At 36.0% G+C, this 23032-nt stretch overlaps 1 protein-coding gene across 1 annotated transcript; it reads left to right on the top strand.

The window, feature by feature from the left end:
* The first annotated feature begins 1596 nt into the window (after positions 1-1596).
* On the top strand, positions 1597-22392 carry LOC138690987 (putative RNA polymerase II subunit B1 CTD phosphatase RPAP2). The gene is made up of 7 exons (XM_069812605.1): positions 1597-1969; positions 5886-6000; positions 6404-6568; positions 7726-7853; positions 16980-18113; positions 20229-20378; positions 21822-22392. The coding sequence occupies exons 1-7, from the start codon at positions 1884-1886 to the stop codon at positions 21979-21981; spliced, it is 1938 nt and encodes a 645-aa protein (XP_069668706.1). The 5' UTR covers positions 1597-1883; the 3' UTR covers positions 21982-22392.
* The last annotated feature ends 640 nt before the right edge of the window (positions 22393-23032 follow it).

Genomic DNA, 23032 nt, shown 5'->3' with positions numbered 1-23032 from the left:
AACTAGCCCAACCTAACCTGTCACTAAAATCCTAAACCAACCCAACCTAACCTGCGGCACATTTCCCTACACAACGCAAAACAAAAGCCTAAAAGTCCACACCTGTGGAGTAACGATTAGCGCGTCTAGCCGCGAAAGCAGGTGGCCTGGGTTCGATTCCCGGTCCCAAGTTACCTGGTTGAGGTTTTTCTCCGGGATTTCCCTCAACCCAATATGAGCAAATGCTGGGTAACGTTCGGTGTTGGACCCAGGACTCATTTTACTGGCATTATTACCTTCATCTCATTCAGACGCTAAATAATCTAAGCTGTTGATAAAGCGTCGTAAAATAACCTACTAAAATAAAAATAAAAAAGCCTAAAATATCCTAGCAAGAACTGTCACAGCTTCGTATATGCAAAGCACAATAAAAGCTAAACCAACCTAACCTGTCACTGAAATCCTAAACTAACCGAATCTAACCCGTCACTAAAATACTAAACTAACCTAACCTGACACTAAAATCCTAAACCTAACCTGTCACTAAAATCCTAAACTAACCGAACCTAACCTAACCTGCCACTAAAATCCTAACCTAACCTGTCACTAAAATTCTAAACTAATCTAATCTGACACTAAAATCCTAACCTAACCTGTCACTAAAATTCTAAACTAATCTAATCTGACACTAAAATCCTAACCTAACCTGTCACTAAAATTCTAAACTAATCTAATCTGACACTAAAATCCTAACCTAACCAAACCTGTCACAAAAATCCTAACTAATCTACCCTAACCTGTAACTAAAATCCTAAACTAATCTAACCTGTCACTAAAATCCTAAACTAACCTAACCTAATCTGTCACTAAAATCCCTGCGAAATTGAGGATACAGCAATTCTCCACAAAATGGAAACGAAGCAGACCTTTCTCTCGGCATCACAGTTGCTCTTCATTTTCAGTATTAACAATGCTCAGCTTAGAAAGATTAAGACAACCACCTATGGCAACAATTTCGATAGCTATGAATATATATGTTTTTAAATACTCGCTCAAACATCCCGCTGGAACATTGCAGAGGGATACAGTTACGGTATGTGTGTATCATTGCTTACGGTGTGTATACAGAATGCGCACAAGCACAATAGCAAGGAAAAAAATACGTTCTTCGCTATTATTATGTTTCGTTGTTGGCGACACTGCCAATGATAAATGAGCTGTCAGCCGAGCAACTTTGACAACAAGAAGCTTTTAATTATCATCATATAGCGTAGAACCAAACATATTTTGTTGCCAATTTTTCAGGAATGTAATGAAGACCATGTACACCGCTACGTGTAAGAGTTTTCACGGATTAATCCCCACATCACCAACATTCCTGCATCCCCCTCCCAAATTACATACTGTATTACAAATACGCTAAAACATGTTTGTCATTCCAACTCAATTTATTATTGCTTTAATTTTTATTGTATTTAATTCACATTTTTTCGCATTTACATCTATAGCTTATTCCATCATTAGCATAATCCGCCAATGTTGATATTTTAATTTGTTAGATCTTCAGTGAATTTTATTTTCATCTTGTATAGTTTTATCTCAGCTGATTGGCTACACTGTAGACACGCAGTTGCAGGTGCTGCGTTCAGCAGAAAGGAACTGGTGTTTTTTTAGGTTAAGATAGAAACATTTTCCCAATTTTACTAAATTTATACACCTGTCATAAAATATGCAGCCTGTTTGACCAATAATACATAGACAAATAATTTCAATCGCCAGTATGCGGTGAATTAAAAACATATTGGAGGAACTGTATAATAGAGGTTAAACCTAAAAAAGTGTAAAAGGTGTTACTTTTGTGTCTTTTGTGTAATATTAATATTTGTGTAAAAGTGCAACAAAAAATGAATTCTGTAGAAAGCAGGAAAGTAAAAATCCCAAAAAATCGGAAGAGTAACCATAGGTTGCCAAAAAGAGTGAGTGAAATGAGGTAAATACACAAATATTGTATATTTAATGAAAACAAGGACTTTGTTTCCTTCCGTTTCATTGTTATCCCCTCATACAGTGAGCGGCACCAAGAACGGTTAATGGTATAGGTCTTGGAGAAATAATAATAATAATAATAATAATAATAATAATAATAATAATAATAATAATAATAATAATTTGTCAGAAACCTGTGTACAAGGCCTGGATATGACATTCTCAAGTTAAATAATATACGACCCCCAGATTGCGTCATATTATGTAACTTCTTTCACTGGCTGTCGTTTCCTATATGCTATTTTATCTGCCATCTCGCAATCACGATTGTTCATGAGGGTGTGGATTGAACTCTTGAAGTCGAGGGCGAACACTGCTTATGAATATCAACCCACTTCCCGAGAGACTAGGAGAGCATTTCTCATCTTTAATATTACTTCATTCATTGTGCTGAATGTTCTTTTGCACTCTCATATTGAATTTGGCAGATTGTTGACTTTTTTTTTTTTTTTTTTTAATTTTCAGTTCATGTATTTCAATTTCACAGTCAGTAAAGTCACGGAAAGCAGTTATGAGAATCGATTTTCTAGCAAACGAAAAATATTGCAGAGTCTGCACACACTTTTATCAACACTAGTGATGTCAGTCTCAGGAGGCCAGTTTAAGTAAATTATTTGTTCATCACCCACCTTGCGAGAAAAAATTTCAATTGATGACACTGGAAATTGACTACCTTGCAGGCGTTTCTTGAGACTAACTTCACATCATAGACCTACAATAGAATGCATTCTCACTCAATAGACGTTTATGTATGCTTGTGCCATACTTAGTCTTATGAAATACTTTTTTTTTTATTTGATTATTTAACGACGCTGTATCAACTACGAGGTTATTTAGCTCCGATGAGCTTGGTGACAGCGAGATGGTATTTGGCGAGATGAGGCCGAGGATTCGCCATAGATTACCTGGCATTCACCTTACAGTTGGGGAAAACCTCGGAAAAACCCAACCAGGTAATCCGCCCAAGCGGGGATCGAACGCGCGCCCGAGCGCAACTTCAGACTGGCAGGCAACGCCTTAACCGTCTGAGCCACACCGGTAGTATGAAAGACGTTGCACTTGCACTACTATCATGGTTACGTGCTTTAGTTGCCTGGGAATGATGATGAGATGCATCATATTGTCATTGCTACTGCATTTATGATTTATGACATTTGGATTATGGAAAAATTGTGTAATAATGGGAGGGAAACCAGAGGTGCTTGAAGAGGCAAATTTTAAAAATCATGAGATAGAAGTCACTTTTGAAAAATTCGCAGAAAGGTTGATACTGGTTCACTGAACTTGTAAATATTTATATGGTTAAGTACTCTTTGTCCCTTGTAGCAGCTCACGAATAGTGAGAAGATTTATAAATTAACTATCATAAAATTTTTACAAAAAAAAAAAAAAACCTGCCAATGAGAACTGTCAGGCACCTACTGTTGCTTTAAAAAATAGAGTAAAACCTGCATTTGAGTTAACTTCTGTTATTCTGTTGGATGACACATCACGCTTCACAAGGGCGACCAGCTGACCTTCTGTGATCCCTACCTTATCAACCATACTTGTAGCCCAAACAAATACAAGCATTGTGTCGTTGACCTTCTTTAACATACTGAATATATTATTAGTAAATATATTATATAAATATATTAAGAATCTTAACTATTTTAAAAGGAACTCTGAAAATCATAACCATAATACAAGAACTGCCAACAACTTGCATATACACTGGTGGCCATAATTCTGAAAACTTTTTGTTTTTGTACTGAATTATTATAACATCTGCATAGATTCACAGATTTATACAATTGAAAATGTTACTCATGACTGTTTCGTTAATTATGGGGTTATAATAAAGGTATTATATTAAATCCTGAATATTTTAATAATAAATAATCATTACTATGTAGGAAATTATGTTCTTGTCGTTTAAGATCTAAATATTAATTTCAGATTTCATTATAATTTCCCATCATTTACTGTAATAAAAACTGGCCCATTTTTTATTTTAAGATTATTGTTCATCGGTAGAAGCATTGTTGAGCACTGTTAGCATAAAATGTGGACATTATTAGTGTGTTTCTATCATTAGTCTGACTTAAGATTTCGTTAGGTTAACATCTGATTGGTTTACAACAAATTTTATTGATCATTTTATCATAATGGATCCACGAAAGGACTGTACACCTTCTAGGGCAGTCACGCTTCGAGAAGAAGGCTACACATTCAAGGAAATTGCAAGAAAACTTGGTAATTGTGCTACAGTGTCTGGCATCCAGAAGGTATGGCAGAAGTAGAAATCCACAAAATCTTTTAAAGGAACACTTAGGACTGGTAGAAAACCTAAAGTAAGTCCAAGAGCTGTGAGGCAGATTTGTCGATTAGCATTGAAAGATCAAGGGAACTCTTCTAAACGTCAAGAACATAATTTCCCACATAGAAATGATTATTTATTGTTAAAATATTCAGGATTTAATATAATACCTTTATTATAACCCTGTAATTAACGTATCAGTCACGAGTAACATTTTCAATTGTATAAATCTATGAATCAATGCAGATGTTATAATAATTCAGTACAAAAACAAAAAGTTTCCAGAATTATGGCCACCAGTGTAAATTGTCATACTATTATCAAAACTCTCAACAGTACTTCTCATACAGGTATCTTATTATATAAAAAGATACCCAGGGATAGTAAACATTTCAATTATGAAGGGTTCAAAACCAGGGTAAAAACTATTCTGCTCCAATCCATGCCGTTCAAAATCACTGATTTCTTGCATTAAAGCTATAAAGCAAAATACCTATCTTCATTACTGTTGCACATAATTTTTTCTCCAAACAATATTAATAATAATGTAGGACTATCTTGTTTTTACCTAATCTCTGTTAATTTATTTATTTAATGTCTTGTAAACGGAAAATGTATTATATATCTTGTTATTTATTGTGTCTTTTGGCAGTTTTACTATTCTTTGAAAAACTTAAGAGTGTTAAAATTAAATTCACACTATAAATCATTTAAATTCATACTAGAAATCTTATTTGTGTGTGTGTGTGTGTGTGTGTGTGTGTGTGTGTGTGCGCGCGTGCGTGCGTGCGTGTTTTTTTTTTTTATTTATTTATTTTGTGTTTGTATCTAATGACGAACCTATAATCTGTAATAGATTGTACAGGGAATGAATAAATACAATACAATACAATTAAATCAGGGAATGAATAAATACAATACAATACAATTAAATTTTACTGTATCGAATAACAACCTATGTTGCATGCAGTTCTGTATACCAGATGCTGTGCACTTTTGTGTACGTCTACAGGTCTAATGTACCAATCTAGCAAAAAATATTTAGCTAGAATTAAAAGATTATTTATACCGGAACAGTGAAGTCATATTAATTTTTAAACAGAACGGTAAAAAGTCCAACTAAAATTTTGCATTCCAGTCTGTTCTGGCCCAACTACAGCACTGCGAGGTCTATTCTCGAGTTTGTTTCATTTTTTTTATGATTTGTAAGCTAATATTATTATTGACTACACCCCACCTCTGGCTACTAGCAACAGGCATCTATAATGAACACCGATCAAAATACCCCTCATTTCTCGTGAAAAACAACAACTGAATAGACTACAGTGGACTATAGTGGACTTTATGTTGTCAGCAAACAGCTGGATACATTAAGAAGATTGATTGTAAGCTTATATTATGGCTATCATATTCATTCCTTCAGTCATATATCCATTCATTTAATAAGTCTTCTGCGAATAACTCTTTATACTTCTCGATATTACAAAATAGAAACTAGGTATCAGAAGTGTAATTTAACTGTATGTTTATTGTTTTAATGAATGCATTGTTTATATTTTAGCAAAGAAGTTCTGGAAGCCACATTAATAAAAAAGAGAGAATGCAATGCCAGAGCTTTCCAGATAGTGGAACGACTTCTGGAAAATAATGTCACTGAAGAATGGTTCCTTGATTGCGTGAGTTGAAGTTAATTCTCTCTAGTAAAAATACTGTATTGCCAATTTATGCTAGTTAGAATGTCAAATTATTTTCGAGTGATTTGTTCACAAGTAACACAGAAAACCATTACAAAGGACTAACACTTTTTCATAATTCTGTGACGTTTAAATACTGACTTTGTGGAAAGGATAGACCTATATAATATTTAGGAACAAATATATACGAAAAGGTACACCACGGGAACTTTTGCAAAATGTATTACATATTTTACTTATAGCTGTACAGTTTATAAATGAATTAAAGAATGTGTTTTTATGTGAGATTACGAATTCGAGATAATGTCTGTAAAGATATGAGGAAAGGTCTGTATTTGATAATGAGTATATTTCACGTAGTAAATCTGTTCTTTTCTTTTTTCAGTTAAAATTTATTGGTGAAAGTCACTATCAAGATGTTATTGAAGAGCGTGCTATATCCAAGAGCTGTGGGTACCCACTTTGTTTACAGAAGTTAAAAAACATTCCCACTCAACAGTATCGCATATCTACAAAAGTAAATAAAGTATATGACATTACAGAAAGAAAGGTATTATTATTATTATTATTATTATTATTATTATTATTATTATTATTATTATTATCATCATCATCATTATTATTATTATTATTATTATTATTATTATTATTATTATTATTATCATCATCATCATCCTCATCATCATCATCATCATCATCATGATTATTATTATTATTATTATTATTATTATTATTATTATTATTATTATTATTATTATTATTATTATTATTATTTCGAATTGATATGAGCTACAAAATCAAAAATAGGCAGGTAAAAAAAAAATACATTAAAATTTGGAATTAGACTAGCTCTATGTTCGATTAACTATTTCTACCTTAATATTTCCCACACTTATTAATCATCCCCATTTGTGTACGAATAATAATAAATTAATTATGATGCAAATCAAGCTTTCATGTAAAGTTGATTTGAATAATTTTGAGGGAAAAATTGTTCCGGGGCCGGGCATCGAACCCGGGACCTTCAGTTAAACGTAGCAAAACACTACCAACTGAGGTACACGGGAATTCTACCAGACACCGATCCAATTTTTCCCTCTATATCCACAGATCTCAAAGTGGGCTGACAAACCGTCAAGCAACCAACATTGAGTACACACTAACTCTGTGTGACTTAAATTGTGGTTTTCTGTTAACGAACAGTGACGTGTATTATGCAAATCAAGCTTTCAGGTATAACTCCCTGTAAAGTTGATTTGAATAATTTTGAGGGAAAAATTGTTCCGGGGTCGGGCATCGAACCTGGGATATAGAGGGAAAAATTGGATCGGTGTCTGGCAGAGTTCCCGGTTAGCCCATTTGGTAGAGCATTGGTACATTTAACCAAAGGTCCCAGGTTCAATGCCCGCCCCAGAACAATTTTTCCCTCAAAATTATTCAATTAATTATGATGTCGCATTTATTTGTTTACCCTTTCTATGTTTCATCACAGCTCGCTGAATTTGAAACTACTTTGTTTTAAACACATCATAATTTCAGTCATCCAAGGCCTATTGCAATTAATGATGTCACCATAGGAACAGAAAGTGTGACCAGATTTATCTAATATTAAGGGCATAAATGTTTCACATTAAAAAAACTGTATTGGTGCAAATGCGTAGTGAGTTTACGTCATCTTCACAATAGTGATTTCTTTTCTTTTAACAGAACTTCTGCAGTAATCAGTGCTATAAAGCATCAACGTATTTGAAAGCTCAGTTACTCACAAGTCCTCTTTGGTTAAGAGATAAAGAAGAAATACCCCAATTTAAGACTCTTCCAGTTGAATTAAAAAGGTAAGTTTCTTATTTGAAAAGACATTTCAATAGCAGCATTAGATCCGGTACTGGTATTTAAAGTTTCAAGACATGCTTTTATTGCATTGTCAAAGAAAAGGTGGAACAGAATAGAATCGTTATAATACGAAAAAGCAATTTGTTTATAATAGAAATTGTCGTCAATAATAAGAAAATGGGAAATCATCATCAGCCGACATTCATGTATTAGGTCATGTGGCCTGCTATGAACTCAATTCATCATCCATCTTTTAGCAGGATGTTCAATTGATCTCCTCCCACGAGGTCTATATCGATGGACAGTTTTCGAAATTCTTTTTTTCATTCTGTTAACATGGTTCTTCCGATTTTTCCTTTGTTGGCCTAGGTATAATGAAATAGGTTCAATCTGTAATTCTTTCATTACGAATCCGATTTTGGGCATCCAGCCATACAGCACCTACAGATGTGGACAAATTATTAACAAAATTGACGATTTTTATGATAATTCTATTTACAAAATTTGACTTTTCAATTTAGACTACAGTTGACAATTTTGCATATTTCTATCATTACAGTAGATATAAATATGCAAAAATGTAAAATGTAGGCTATTCTAAATTGAAGAGTCAAATTTTGTAAAAAAATATATAATAAAATCTTCAATTTTGCTAATAATTTGTAAATATGCAAAAATGTCAACTGCAGTGTAAAGTGAAGAGTCAAATTTTGTAAAAATATATAATAAAAATCTTCAGTTTTGCTAATAATTGGGAAATATCCAAAATGTCACCTGTAGTCCAAATTGAAGTGTCGAATTTTGTAAAAATATACAAAAAATCTTCACTTTTGCTAATAATTTGTAAATATGCAAAAATATCAATTGTAGTCTAAATTGAAGAGTGAAATTTTGTAAAAAATATACAATACAAATCTTTGATTTTTCTAATAATTTGGAAATACGCAAAGATGTCAACTGTAGTCTAAATTGAAGAATCATAGTTTGTAAAAATATATAATAAAAATCTCCAATTTTGCTAATGATTTGTCCACGTCTGTAAATCTCGTCTCAGGTACAGTTATTCCTTCTTCCTGACAGTCCAAGCTTCACACCATATGCCAGAATTGGTCCAGCTGAAATTTTATACATTTGGAACAGTGATGATTTCAATACAGAATTTATAGTACCCGTAGTTTTAACGAATTTCATAATTTTGTTTGATATGTCTGTGTGATTCATAATTATTGACAAAGTATAACCTAAATAATTAAATGAATTTACTTTTTCTAACAGATTATTAAGGCAAATTTTGCTTAGAATAGGATCTTTCACTTGAAAACAAGTTTTAAAAACAAAAAATGTCCATATCATGGTTTTGAGCAACTTTGTTTAGATTATGTATAGATTTTTGTTAATCATTCTCTGAGCTGGCTAACAAGACTTTGATCATCAGTGTAAACCAATGTATCTAATTTTAGTCAGGGGTTAATATAAAGGATAAACCGTAAGTAATGCCATTAATTTCAGAGGGTTATTCTTTGAGATATTTCAAACAAAAAAGTTAAATACAATTTTGCTCGTTTTTCCTTCCTTTTCGTGATAAAAAAATTTTTTTTTTATTAAACGTTTCATGATATGTTTTATTTATTTATTTATTTATTTATTTAACCTGATAGAGATAAGGCCATCAGGCCTTCTCTTCCCCTCTACCTGGGGATTACAACTACAATATTAAGACTACAATTATACAGGGAAATAAAAAGTCATGAAGATACTACTCTTCTCCAGAATGACCTCAATAGAATAAATGATTGGGCAATAGCCAACAAAATGAAAATAAATTCTCTAAAGAGCAAAGCCATCAGCTTTACAAGGAAAAGAAATAAAATAGTCGCATCGTATACGTTAGGGGGTGAAACCATTCCGGAAGTTAACAAATGTAAATACCTCGGAATAACATTTAGCAGCGATCTCGGCTGGGGGGAACACGTTACAGACACAGCGGGAAAAGCATGGAGAGCGTTACACTTTGTGATGAGGGTACTAAGAAAAGGTTCTGATAAATCCAAAGAGATTGCATATAAATCACTAGTACGTCCAGTAATGGAATATGGTGCTGCATGTTGGGATCCTTACAGATCAGAACATATTAAGACACTGGAAAAGATTCAAAAACGGGCTCTTAAGTGTTGTCGGAAAAATTCACCATTAAAATAGGACACACTCACGGACAGGAGAACGCGAATTCGATTATGCGCACTGTTCAAAACATACGGAGGTGAGCCTGCCTGGAAAGAAATAAAAAATAGGTTGCAGCCGCCAAATTACTCTTCAAGGAACGACCACTCATATAAATTGAGGGAAAGAAGGCAGAGGACGGACACTGGAAAGTTTTCTTTTCTCAATCGTACTATCAGAGACTGGAATGCTTTACCTGCAGACTTACTAAAGGCTTAACCAACAACCAAAAATGTATTTAAAAATAGGCTTAAGGACCTTACTAATAGACGGTAATTATACACAGTACTTAAAGGGTGTAAACGATATGTTGTTATTGAAGTGTTGTATCAGTGAAGAAGTATGTCGTGTCAGTGAAGTGTGCTGTGTAAGTGAAACGTGTTCCTGTCAGTGAAGCTGTATAGGTTATAGTGGCAGTGCAAAGTATTTGAACAGTGAAATGTTTTTGAAGTGTTAGTGAAATCAGGATAGAATCAGTGAAATGTGTCGTAGTTCCAGTGCAGTGAGTGAGTTGACAGCGAAATGAGTGTAATGTTGAAAGGTACTTGTGCAGATATGAACATATACTCGTGAATTTTAGTTCGATCTTAGTTTTAAGATACAAACTAGAATATTTCAAATGTTATTTTAAGTGATCGTTTCATTTAATTTAGTATATTCCCTGTTGTTGTTGTTATTATTATTATTATTATTATTATTATTATTATTATTAGTATTAATTATTAGTATTATCATTAATTGTATTTTTAATTAATAAGTTTATTATTATCATTATTGAGTGTAATTAGTTACCACTGCCACCGGGTATATACCCATTGCAGTGTGAATAAAATACACATACATACAATTACAATTACAATTACAGTTAATATTGAATTTACAAATACAATAAAAATCAAAGTACTAAAAGATTAACAGACTAATAAAAGCTAGATAGTTCATTATAAAAATTAAGAAGAGAGAATTTTTTTTTATTAACTAAGTAAAAATTAAACCTACTCTACGCAGTAAGAAAATGCTTAATAAGTTTGCTTTTGAACGCTACTAAATTCCGACAGTCTCTGATGTCACTGGGTAGGGTATTCCACAAGCGCGAAAGCGAGATTGTGTATGATGATGAATACGATGATGTCTTATGTGTTGGTATGGCTAGTATGCTGCTATTTTGCGTGCGTGTGAAGAGATTATGATATGATGACAAGTAACTGAAACGGGAGGCAAGGGACCAACGGAGTGGCCATGGACCCGGAGAAGCTACAAGCCGTCAGAGGATGGCCGAGACCGAGGGACAAGCAGGAGCTGCGCCGCTTTCTCGGCCTCTGCACTTATTACAGAAGGTTCGTAGCTGGGTACGCCAACATCGCTAAACCTCTAACCCAGCTGACCGAGGAGAAACGACAATTCCAGTGGACGGACGAGGCGGAGTCATCCTTCCAGTCACTGAAAGAGGCGCTCTGCACTGCTCCTGTACTGGGATACCCCATCCCTGGAAGGAAGTTCACGCTTGACACGGACGCTAGCAACGTAGGCATCGGTGGAGTACTCTCTCAGGAACAGGCACATCAGTGAGGTTAAGAACGACATAAGTGAAGTGAAAACGTAGATGAAAAGTGACATTCCTGATTAGTTCAGTCAGTAAGCCAGTGAACAGAGCAAGCCAGTCTTGTGTACCGGAGTTCGACTCGAGTGTGCGTCTGCAACTGTATCAGCATCCGAAGGCCTGAGTTCGAGTGCAGTGGACCGCAGTTGGAGGGACCTGAGTTCGAGTGCAGTGGACCGCAGTTGGAGGGACCTGAGTTCGAGTGCAGTGGACCGCAGTTGGAGGGACCTGAGTTCGAATGCAGTGGACCGCAGTTGGAGGGACCTGAGTTCGAGTACAGTGAACTGTCTCTGAAGGTCTGTGGTTCGAGATACTGTGAACTCGAGTGACTGAGCTAGAAGAACTGTGAACTGAGAACTGATAGTTCTGATTTGTAAATAGTGCTTTGTAAATATTAGTTAAGATTAACAGTTCATTGTTGTTCGTAATAGTCCAAGTAAATTGTCATTGTCGTCGGTGGAGTGCTATAACGAATACTGTGTTGAGTGAAAATCCAATTGTTGACGAGAGTGTTTAAAGTGAATTGTAGAAAGGAATTATTGTTGGAAGAATAAAATCCTATTGTTGAGTGGAAATAAATTCACATTGGTGTAGAGGTGTGAAGGACTTGGAAAAGGAGAACAAGAGAATGAAAATTTCTACGTTCGTTAAGCCATAGCCAGTTTAGAGTTTGGAAGGATGGGGTAATGTGGTCAGCGCGACGGACATCGCAGACGAAGCGAACATAAGAATTATGAACACATTGTAATCTTTGTGACTGGTTGACATTGAGGTCGGTCAGTAGAGAATCACAATAATCGAAGTGGGGCATTACTAGTGTTTCCACTAGTATTTTCTTGAGTGATAGTGGGAGGAATTTTCGAATGTTGTTTAAGGAATGTGTTTTGGGAAAGCCATTGATTTAATTCCCACTACGCTCAGTCAATTTAAGAGAGCAGTGTATTATGATAATAAATGATTGAAAGATATACATATATTTTTCTTGGAGGAATATTATTAATAAAGATTGATGATATACCTAACACTTGTATAAAATTAATACTAAGGATTTGGTTATATTACCGGTTCTTCTGTATGGTTGTGAAACTTGGACTCTCACTCTGAGAGAGGAACATAGGTTAAGGGTGTTTGAAAATAAGGTGCTTAGGAAAATATTTGGGGCTAAGCGGGATGAAGTTACTGGAGAATGGAGAAAGTTACACAACACAACTGCACGCATTGTATTCTTCACCTGACATAATTAGGAACATTAAATCCAGATGTTTGAGATGGGCAGGGCATGCAGCACGTATGGGCGAATCCAGAAATGCATATAGAGTGTTAATTGGGAGACCGGAGGGAAAAAGACCTTTAGGGAGGCCGAGACGTAGATGGGAGGATAATATTAAAATGGATTTGAGGGAGGTGGGGTATGATGATAGAGACTGGATTAATCTTGCACAGGATAGGGACTGCTGGCGGGCTTATGTGAGGGCGGCAATGAACCTTCAGGTTCCTTAAAAGCCATTTGTAAGTAAGTTATTTTTTTTTTATTTTATTGGGTTATTTTACGACGCTGTATCAACATCTAGGTTATTTAGCGTCTGAATGATATGAAGGTGATAATGCCGGTGAAATGAGTCCGGGGTCCAGCACCGAAAGTTACCCAACATTTGCTCGTATTGGGTTGAGGGAAAACCCCGGAAAAAACCTCAACCAGGTAACTTGCCCCGACTGGGATTCGAACCCGGGCCACCTGGTTTCGCAGCCAGACGCGCTGACCGTTACTCCACAGGTGTGGACTGTAAGTAAATAAGTAAGTAAATGGTTGAAAGAATTTTACGAGGCGCGTCCATAAAGTAACTTTCCCACTCGTCCCACAGCTAGCAAACCATATGTTGCGTGAAACGACTGTGTCTATGTGATAGAGTAATGTCCTGGCATGGCACATGCACTAGCAGAACTTCCCGAGTGCTCTCAGTAGCTTCGTTGCATTGGTTGAAGAAGGACGTTCATATTCCAGCTTCCACTGCCTGTGAAGTGAAGTCAGTGATAAAGTTTTTGAATGCACAGGGCATAGTGCCGATTGAAATTGATCGTCAACTGCGTCAGGTGCATTGCTGCTGTAGACAATTTTCAGCAGAACGCCAGAATGTGCATGATGAGGAGCGCAGTGGGAGGCCAACCATCATCACAGACGACCTTGTGGAGCAACGCACCATCTGCTTGCTCATGACGTTAGGCCCGTAGACCTGGCACAGCTGACGATCAATTTCAATCAACATTAATTAATGTATACTGAAACAGTCAAATTTCTGGGTATATCTATCATACATTTCATGTGAAATGAAATGATGAAATGATTAGCCTAAAAATGTCCTGTTAAGAGCAAAGGCCTCCTCAGCGAATAGGGATTATAAAGAATGGACACTTCGCGTCGGTACCTTTGATGTAGCAGGACTGATTTCAATGACCTTCAAGCCAGCTAGAGCATGAGATTCTGCTTTCTCCCTAGAGTTTGCGCTGACATCACACCAGCTAGCAGTCAACACAGCGGAAATATAACACATATAATTAATACATCTAGGTACATTATGTAATCAAATAAAATAAATTGGATCCATAAAATAATAAATCCGTTGTTAACTGTAATGTCTAGACTCTAGAGTTCCTTTATAATGAGAGTTGAGATGTTGACCCCAACAACAATTAAAATATGTAATGATTTGATAGCACTGAAAATGGAAAAACAAAACTCTTACGAGAAGTAAAACCATATACCTATATTATATTATATACAAATATTAAACAAATTCGATACTTAATATTCAGGGGGCGTCAAGTGACTACACTCTCAGGCGTGCGTACAAACCCTCAAGCCCTGACGTACGGCTGCGGGCAAGGGAAGCTGCTTCCACAGTGGCGGAGCTAAGAACTTGTACTGTATGTGAAGCAAATTTGTGATAAGAATATAAATTAACTTCAGTTTTTAACTGAAGTACACTTTCACTGTTAATTGCACTATACTCAAAACACTACTCTACATAATTTGGTACAGTTAACTATATACGAAATAAATTTTTGCATAATTCGAAATTTTCTCGGGCTTCCAGCCAGGTCATAAGTTGGTGATCCACCGACATTTCGAGGATGTTCATCTTCCTCATCTTCAGGGTTAAATGATATCTGATTGGAAGCCCGAAAAAATTTCGAATTATCACGTCGCCAGGAAAGCTTCAGTAGTTATTTCAAATTTTTGCATGTTTGCACAATAATGAAACAAAACAAAATATACACTTTTATACAGATTAACATACTACGAAATAAAACTGTACACTGTTTGTCTCCTTCTCATTGCTATACAATTCAATTAACAAAATAAAACAACAGTAAAAACATTATTATTCAAATACAATTCTGTAATATTAGTACTTTTTCTTATATATCAGAGATCCGCGGCGATTTTTGCAGTTTTTTGTTAGTAAGCAGCTTTTCAATTTGTGGAGCTTTTGTTTTAGTACCAGCCAATCGCAAACATGCTTTCAGTGTTCATCACTTAGTTGGCTTCTGTGACGTGACTTTGTAAACTTCATTATAGAAAACAGTGTTTCGCATACGTAGGTTGTCCCGAACACGCACAACGTTCTTGCAGCAAGATTTTGCAGTTTAGGAAACCTTTCTCGTGGAAAACAAGTATAGAAATGGTTAATACTTTTCTGTTTTGATACTTATCCTTTAGCTCAATATCGCTTTCTAAATCAAGTATTTCTAATTGTGGTTCAGCAGGAATATCCAGGACACTCACTGAAAAAGGTGTTGTAAATATCTGAAATTGTTGTTCAAGTTCTTTAATTTCCTGATATCTACGTTCGAAGTCTTCGCACAATTGTTGCATTATTCTTAATATATTCTTTCAAGGCTTCTAACAAGTTTCCCATGTACATCCATAAATAACGCAATTTCATTCCTAAGTGGGAGAAAACGTTCCAGAACTTTTCCTCGACTTAACCACCTTACCTCGGTGTGGAAGAGTAAAACCCCATACTCACTGTTAATATCATCAACTAGTGCCCTGAATTCCATGTGATTAAGTCCTTTAGACCTTATGAAATGAATTGTTCGCACAACAACATCCATTACATTGCTAAGGTTCATGTTTTTAGCACATAAATATTCCTGGTGCAAAATGCAGTGCACCGGTGCCCCCAAGCGACCTCGATAGGCTCCACCACTGATAGACTGCAGTGTACAAGTGTACTGCTCGCAGTGGAAGCCGTAAGCAGGCCTGTATGCCCTCTCGCGATCTTGACTCGACCTGGCGGAGCCTGTTATAATGTATTATATTATTTTATAATATAATTTATGATATCTGAAATATAAAATATTATTATTACAACTAGTTTGCCACTGAGAAATAAGGAAAAGCTGTTAACTTGAATTTATTTGAACCAAAGCGTTACTGCATTATGCAATAAGGTAGGCAATGTTTGGATCCTGTGTCTCAACTCTATTCTCAATTATTATCTTAGTGTATGCTCGATTACACTACCTCTAGCGCTTGAAAGTGGAACTAAATGCTGGTGCACAGAGAAACAAAACACAGGAAAATTCGCTCAGTGTCCATTCTTTATAATCCCTATTCGCTGGCCTCCTCCTATAGAGGGAGAGCTCTATTTGTCTCACGCAGTGAGCTACTCCGCGTAAGAGATGTTTACATGCTTGGAATTGTGCACTTGGTTCACATTCTGCACTGTTTTCATATTGTTCGCTTGTTTCAGTCGCACTGGTTTTAGTCGCTGTTCACTTGTCGTCTTAGTTTTTCCAGTCTTCTGTATTTCTTGCTCTGCTTGACCAATGGCTTCCTACACATTCACTGAAGAGGTCGGCCCATCTTCTTCTTGGTCTTCCGCGTGATCTCTTGCCAATGCGGGGATCCCTTAGTGTGACTTTCTGCGATCATCTTCCGTCTCTAAGTCTTGGAACATGGCCTCCCCACTTCCATTTGGTGTTGGTGGCTTGCAGTTCTGGATCTTTAATCGTTGACATCTTTTGTAGCACTTCGTTTGGAACTCTGTCCCTCAGTGATAAGCCTAGTATCCTTCTCAGCATCTTCCTTTGGCATATTTGGGGACTGTTACGAGGTTTAGCATTGAGAGACCATGTACCTTAGTAAATAAATTTAAAAGTCTGCTCGAACAGGTTTCATTTCATCAAGCATTATAATAATGAATATTATACTTGTAGAACAGAACTTTGTGAGATTATTTACACATCAAAATGTTTACCATCTATTTGAGAGTCGCTAATTTTGCTTTATTTTTCCTTTTAGTGGTGGTGTTGGAGAAGAAGTAGACTTCGGGCAGGCCAGCTTACTGAAGGAAGAATTAAAACAACTTCATAAAGACGATAAATCTACGAAGTTTACTTCAATATCTCAATTCACAAGAGACTCTCTTTCTAAACTAGCCGACGATATTGAAAGAGATGAGAAGGAAAGAAAAGAAAAAGAAAGAAAACCAAGAACTGAACACAAAGATGATGAAAAAGCAGAAGTGATGTATAACCTACGTGCAGACATTGAGTGTAATAAAACTGATGTGAAACAATCACAAGCTTCGAATGAAAGTGAAGACAATACTTTAAGCACACCAACGCAGAGCAAAGAATCTCATGTCGTAAGTAATGACCAGAATGATGGAGAATACAGCAAGGAATCCAGTTCGTATAATCTCGACACAACACTGAGTGAAATCTCCAGTAATATCAACATTGGCTCGTCTGAATGTAGTGATAACAGTAAAACTGTTCCTACTGTTGCAAGAGATAATTCAACTGACACAGATTTCACGCCTAAAGATGCGGAAACTAGTTATTCAGAAGTTAATGGCACGTGTGCAAACAATACTCGAGAATCTCAGAAGGAATCAAATCCAAAAAAGAGCAGAGAATCTAAGAAACATCATTCCAAGAAAAAATCTTTGGATATTCCCCCTATGACAAGTGCAGTTATTCATATAGAAAAATGTTTGTACGAATGGTTTACCATTGAATCAATGTGCTTTCTATTTGGAGAGGAAAAGATGAAAGAAATGGTTTCCGAAAAGGGTGAATGCATAAAGGAGTATTACAAGGCAGTGCATAATGCTTCGTGGGATCCTCAAACTCAAGAGCAATACATGGCCATATGCAGACGTTTGAATATCATGGAACTTGAAGACAGGGACTTTGACAGCAGTCAAAGGCCAAAAAATCCACTTCCAGACTATACAGCTGTGAAGGAAGAAGCAAGGAAGATGGACCTGAAAGTGAGGTCATTCTATCAGGGAAGGACTGAATTTGAACAGTTGATTTTGAACAGAAACTCTGACAGCAATGCTGATTCCGCACCAGTCTTGCCTTTAGTTGAACTCCATGCCCAGAATGCTTTCCGGCGGAGGATCATGTTAGATCGTCTTAATCGGGTGTAAGTTTTATCTTGATTTTATATTTTATCATAAGGCTACGGATCTGTGAAATTTCTAACTTCTTCATTTTTACAACAATTAATATGAAACTTTACCACATATTTCTTATAGTGTGTACATGCAGTAACGAATTTTCACTTTGATATTCAAATTAATTTACTTATAAATTAACTTTTTTTAATACTGAATTACAATTCTGTGGTGTTCGGTTAAAGGGGGATAAGTCATTTTTTTGTGCAGGTGGAATTTTGTTCCCCAGATGAACACACAAGTTAAATTATACAAATGAGTGTGCAAAAATCAAAGAATACTAGCAGTTGATGTGCTTTATTTGTGTAGAAAATTATTTGCAAAATAGTTCGAAGTTTAATTTTCATTTATGTTCAAACTCATTTTTATGACTTATCTCCCTTTACCCAAACAACACAGAATTATCCCAATTTTCAAACCTTACTTAATTTTTCCTTAAATTTATATTTAATTTATTCCTAATAGATGTATGTAAAATATGACACATGCTTTTCAAATTTTTCCAATTAATTTTTGAGAAAAAAAAATTACCCTTTTAGTTAATTTTTCAATTTTTTATAACTTATCATATCCTCACAACACATGGTGATTTGAATGCTTTCAATAGCAAAAGAAAACACATGTGTCAGTTTACTTCACATTCTTTTGTGGGCTTTCAGGCAAAATTTCACTGATGATGGGTTGCAAGAACGCATTTATTCCTTCGTTAGCAGCTAATGGACCTGTAAGTTCAAAAGACACGTTGCAAGAAACAACTTTAGTGTTATTGGTCCGTTAAAAGATTCACTAACTTAGAGATCTGATTTCCCTCCTATAATAATATTTATTCCTGAGTTAGACAGCCATCTTATGTACATTTTGTGTTTTGGCGAGTAGTTTATATATTTTGATTCTTCATAATGTTATCTGTGTGAGATTCAGGTATGTGATATTTTGTATAATAGGCCTATATATATGATATAATAATATTGCATACCAATAGCTAAAAAGTGATACCTCGTATCTGTAAATTTACAAGTAAATAAAGAAAACTTGGAAATTATTTTCTCAAAATAGACAAACTTCTTATATATGTTTCTGCTTTGCAAGATCTTCTATTCGAGAACAAAATATTAGTAGCCTACACTGTCCAATTTTGTGAACACAATAATAATGTAGTTAATCTAAATAATAACAATGTACTTAAAACTAAATTACCATTTTTGTAGATAAAGGTATCTCTTCTTAGCCATCGATATACAATAATTTGATTACTTATTTATTTATTCATTAATTCCTCGAATAGCGAAGTTATCATTTATTTCTTTATTATAAACTCTAGTTCATCGTCTAACAACGAGGTTATGTGCTCTGTAGTCTGTGTTTTTATTCTCTATAAAATTAATGCACTCGTGCGCTATTTCTAATAACAAATAGGCATATTTATCTTTCTCACTGAAACTTCTGTTCCTGAATTCTTTCTGGCCTGTATTAGTCTAGCCTATATTAATTGCAAATTTTGACAACAATAAAAGCAATGCCTCACATCAGTCTAGCACCCAATGTTCAATTTTTATTCACTCACATCCTAGTGCATCACTTGTGAAAACCAAGATGCTTGTTTAACGATCCAATAACTAATGGCCCGTTAAATGTCTGTTCTGCAACCAAATCCACTAACTTTAAAGGTCCACTAACTAATGGAGCAATACATTATTTATAGGTCTGTTTTCTTGCAACCCAGCATGAGATTGGAGAAAAACTGCATTTATTAGAGCATTTTGAATGTAACAAAATGTTGAAAATTGTAAAATCGAGAAAACGAATATCGAAGTATAGCATGTATATGATATATACTATCGATATCCTTCTTTCCTATACAGGTCTACCACACACATTTTTCTCCTACATAACAGCGCGAAATATGAACTGAATGAAAAGTAAAATTAGTTAGAATGAAAAACAAAGTCTGTGAGAATGACAGCTGAGTGTCAGTTTAAAGGGCTGCAGCTCCACACAAGCACTGGTCCCATTAAATTTGTCCTGAGGGGCTTTAAATTGTCATATGTTTCAGCAAACTGACATAAAAATTTACTCTCTTCCAGATTGCCAGATTTACTGCGAACATTTGGTTTGACATCTCGTGACGTCAGTGGAGATGTACGCAGTCTTGTAATCACATTTGCTCTTGGAGCCAACAATATTACTTTTAGGCCACCAGAATGGAGTTTGCTTGGCCTCATCATTATTAAGATGTAAGTGCATTGTACTATGTAATCCTAACCATAAATTCTGTCAACAAAGTACTGTAAAATAATAATGTAGACAGATAAATTGTGAAACAGCGAACGCCAGTAGGGGAAGTTATCCCCACCCTCGCCGCTCGGCACCTCGCTCACCTGCTCTCTCTCTCTCTCTCTCTTTCTCTTTCTCAACTACCCATCCACTTCGGTGGATCACTGCCTACCGCCTCGCACGTATTTCATATTTTACAACACAATACGTTTTTTCCTCGAACTAACACGTACTAATACACAATACAATCAAATTACGCATTAGACGACAACACATCACAACCAAATGGGCACAAATTAGGGCGCATTAGACAACAGCCACATGTAATGTGGGTTTTTCATAAAACAACACTCACCTGTTAACTTTGCACTGTCCTCGAAGTAACACAATAGTCACTAGAGCCTCGTCTGCTGTAATCCATGCTCCTCACAGTACCATATAGTATCCGCCTTCAAATTCTCCCTGCACAATTTGAGGAAGAAGTATACGTCTTCGGTACGGCTCATCATGACACGTGGTTCCGTCTGTACACGAAGCTGGACATGGACACAATGAAGCTTTACCAGCGTGCGTTAACACTTATGCCATCCCCTCAGTCAACCCCTACCAAGCTACATTCACAAGCCCGCCACTTTCTACCCACGCTATTCGGTCATTGTCCCCGCGCCATTCCATCATTGTCTCCCGCTATGAATCCTTGCACCAATCATATTTCTGCAATATGTTACGGCAGTTCCCTTGAACATAAATAGATTCATTTTTCCTTCTACCACCAACTAGCCATGGTAGCCGAGAGGTCTAAAGCGTGACCAAAAAGCGTGCGAGTGTTTCGTTAGGAACATACCCGGATCGAATCCTACCCACTGCGAAGTCATAAGAAAAAAAAAAAAAGAGAGAGACATGAAGCAAGGAACAGAGAAGGAGAGGCTGGAGAGAGAGGGACAGAGGGTGGCAGGACGAAGTTCCTGTTTTGCTTCGTAGATGCCGCAATCATTTTTTTTGTTCCACTTTCCTCCGCTAGATTCACCCCCCCACCCTAAACCCCTATTTCCACTCTTTCCCGCTAGAGTGTGTTGGGAGCTTGTAGGGGAAAAGTGGAAAGGGGTCATGGGCGGAGCTTAGCGTTCGCTGTATTACGATTTTACCATGTAGACCAGTGGTCGTCAGCACTCGCTGAAATGTGCAAAGGGTACGCGGTGCCGTCCCCTGTGCACCGTTGTGCAGCACGGAGAGATAGAGAGCATACCCATTAGCAGCTACGGAGTGCACCATAGTGCACTGCGTTTTCCACGGATAAGAGATACTAGCCCCAGTGTGCTCTGTGCTGACGACCCCTGATGTAGACTCTTAAAATAATGTAATATGCAGTATCTTATAAACTTCGATTTCATTTTGTTTTTCAGGCTCTCCATAAGAGACACAAGACTACGAATTCTTCTGGATAGTGAACAAGTGACGAAGTACATAACCATGATGTTAATTAGCTTTCAACAAGATGGTGGCTACTTAGATAGACTCATGGCATGGCTAACAGATATCGACAATTTCTTACGCAAGAAATAAACATGATGCCATAAAGTACATTGGTAGCAATTTGAAAGTATGAACTTTGTACATTAAAAACGATCTCTTTTCTATGTTTTAAATACTAGTAATGTTTTGAGCTAAACATTGCACTTTCCAAAATAACTATTGTAACAACTGAATACTGGTGTAAATGTACTGAAATAGTCTTGACATGGAGTGAAGAGTGGATTTGTGATGTTCATATTATAAAGTGAAAACCAGCATGAATAATAAGATGTATTGTTTATATGAAATATGATTGCTGAGATGTTAAAAACATGTACTATATTATAAATAAGAATAGGATTTGTGGTGTTTATATTCAAGTGAAAATCAAGTATGAAATGATTTGCTATTCATATTAAAATCCAAAATAACACAATAAATTTAAATCAGTCTTCAGACAAAGTTGTGGTCTATCATCATTATTATTCTATTTATACAGTGTTTTCACTAGGATACAGGTTTTGCTCTGGTAAATTTCATTCGCCTTTTGCTGTTATCGATCAAAGGAAATAGTGTGTATAATTTCCATGGATCGAGTATGGGAATGATTTTGTATTGCGTAGTATAGGCAAATAACATAGGATAGACTGAAGGGTCGTGAAGGTTAAAATGTTAGTATTAGAGATGGGTCGGAGTCATTCATTGATGCGAGCTAGCTCTTTGACTCCCGCTCCTTTTGAGGAGTCGTTCAAAAGAGCGAGTGGTACAGTGCCCTCCCTCTTTCTCAACCAGCTCGCTCCTAGTGATCACTCACCCCACGTTTCACCACCGCACCCGCTTCGACTCTTATACGATAACTCCAGAGCGGGTGTTAACTGTAGTACACATGCTTCTCAATAGATGCCATTGCAATACACATTCGAATCGATTTGTATCGGTCTGTGAATGCGGAGAAACGCTTCATGTACAGAGCCTATTTACATTACTTACGCTATTTTACGAACCAGTAACAATCGTGAAGTATCAGTATGTAGTATAAACAGATCAATTAAAAACAGTTCTGAAAGTGTTGGTAAAGTAGTATAAATAGCAATTATGAAAG

Source organism: Periplaneta americana, chromosome 16 (assembly GCF_040183065.1).
Source record: "Periplaneta americana isolate PAMFEO1 chromosome 16, P.americana_PAMFEO1_priV1, whole genome shotgun sequence".
Taxonomy (NCBI): Eukaryota; Metazoa; Arthropoda; class Insecta; order Blattodea; family Blattidae; genus Periplaneta; species Periplaneta americana.
This window is presented reverse-complemented; position numbering and strand designations above follow the sequence as displayed.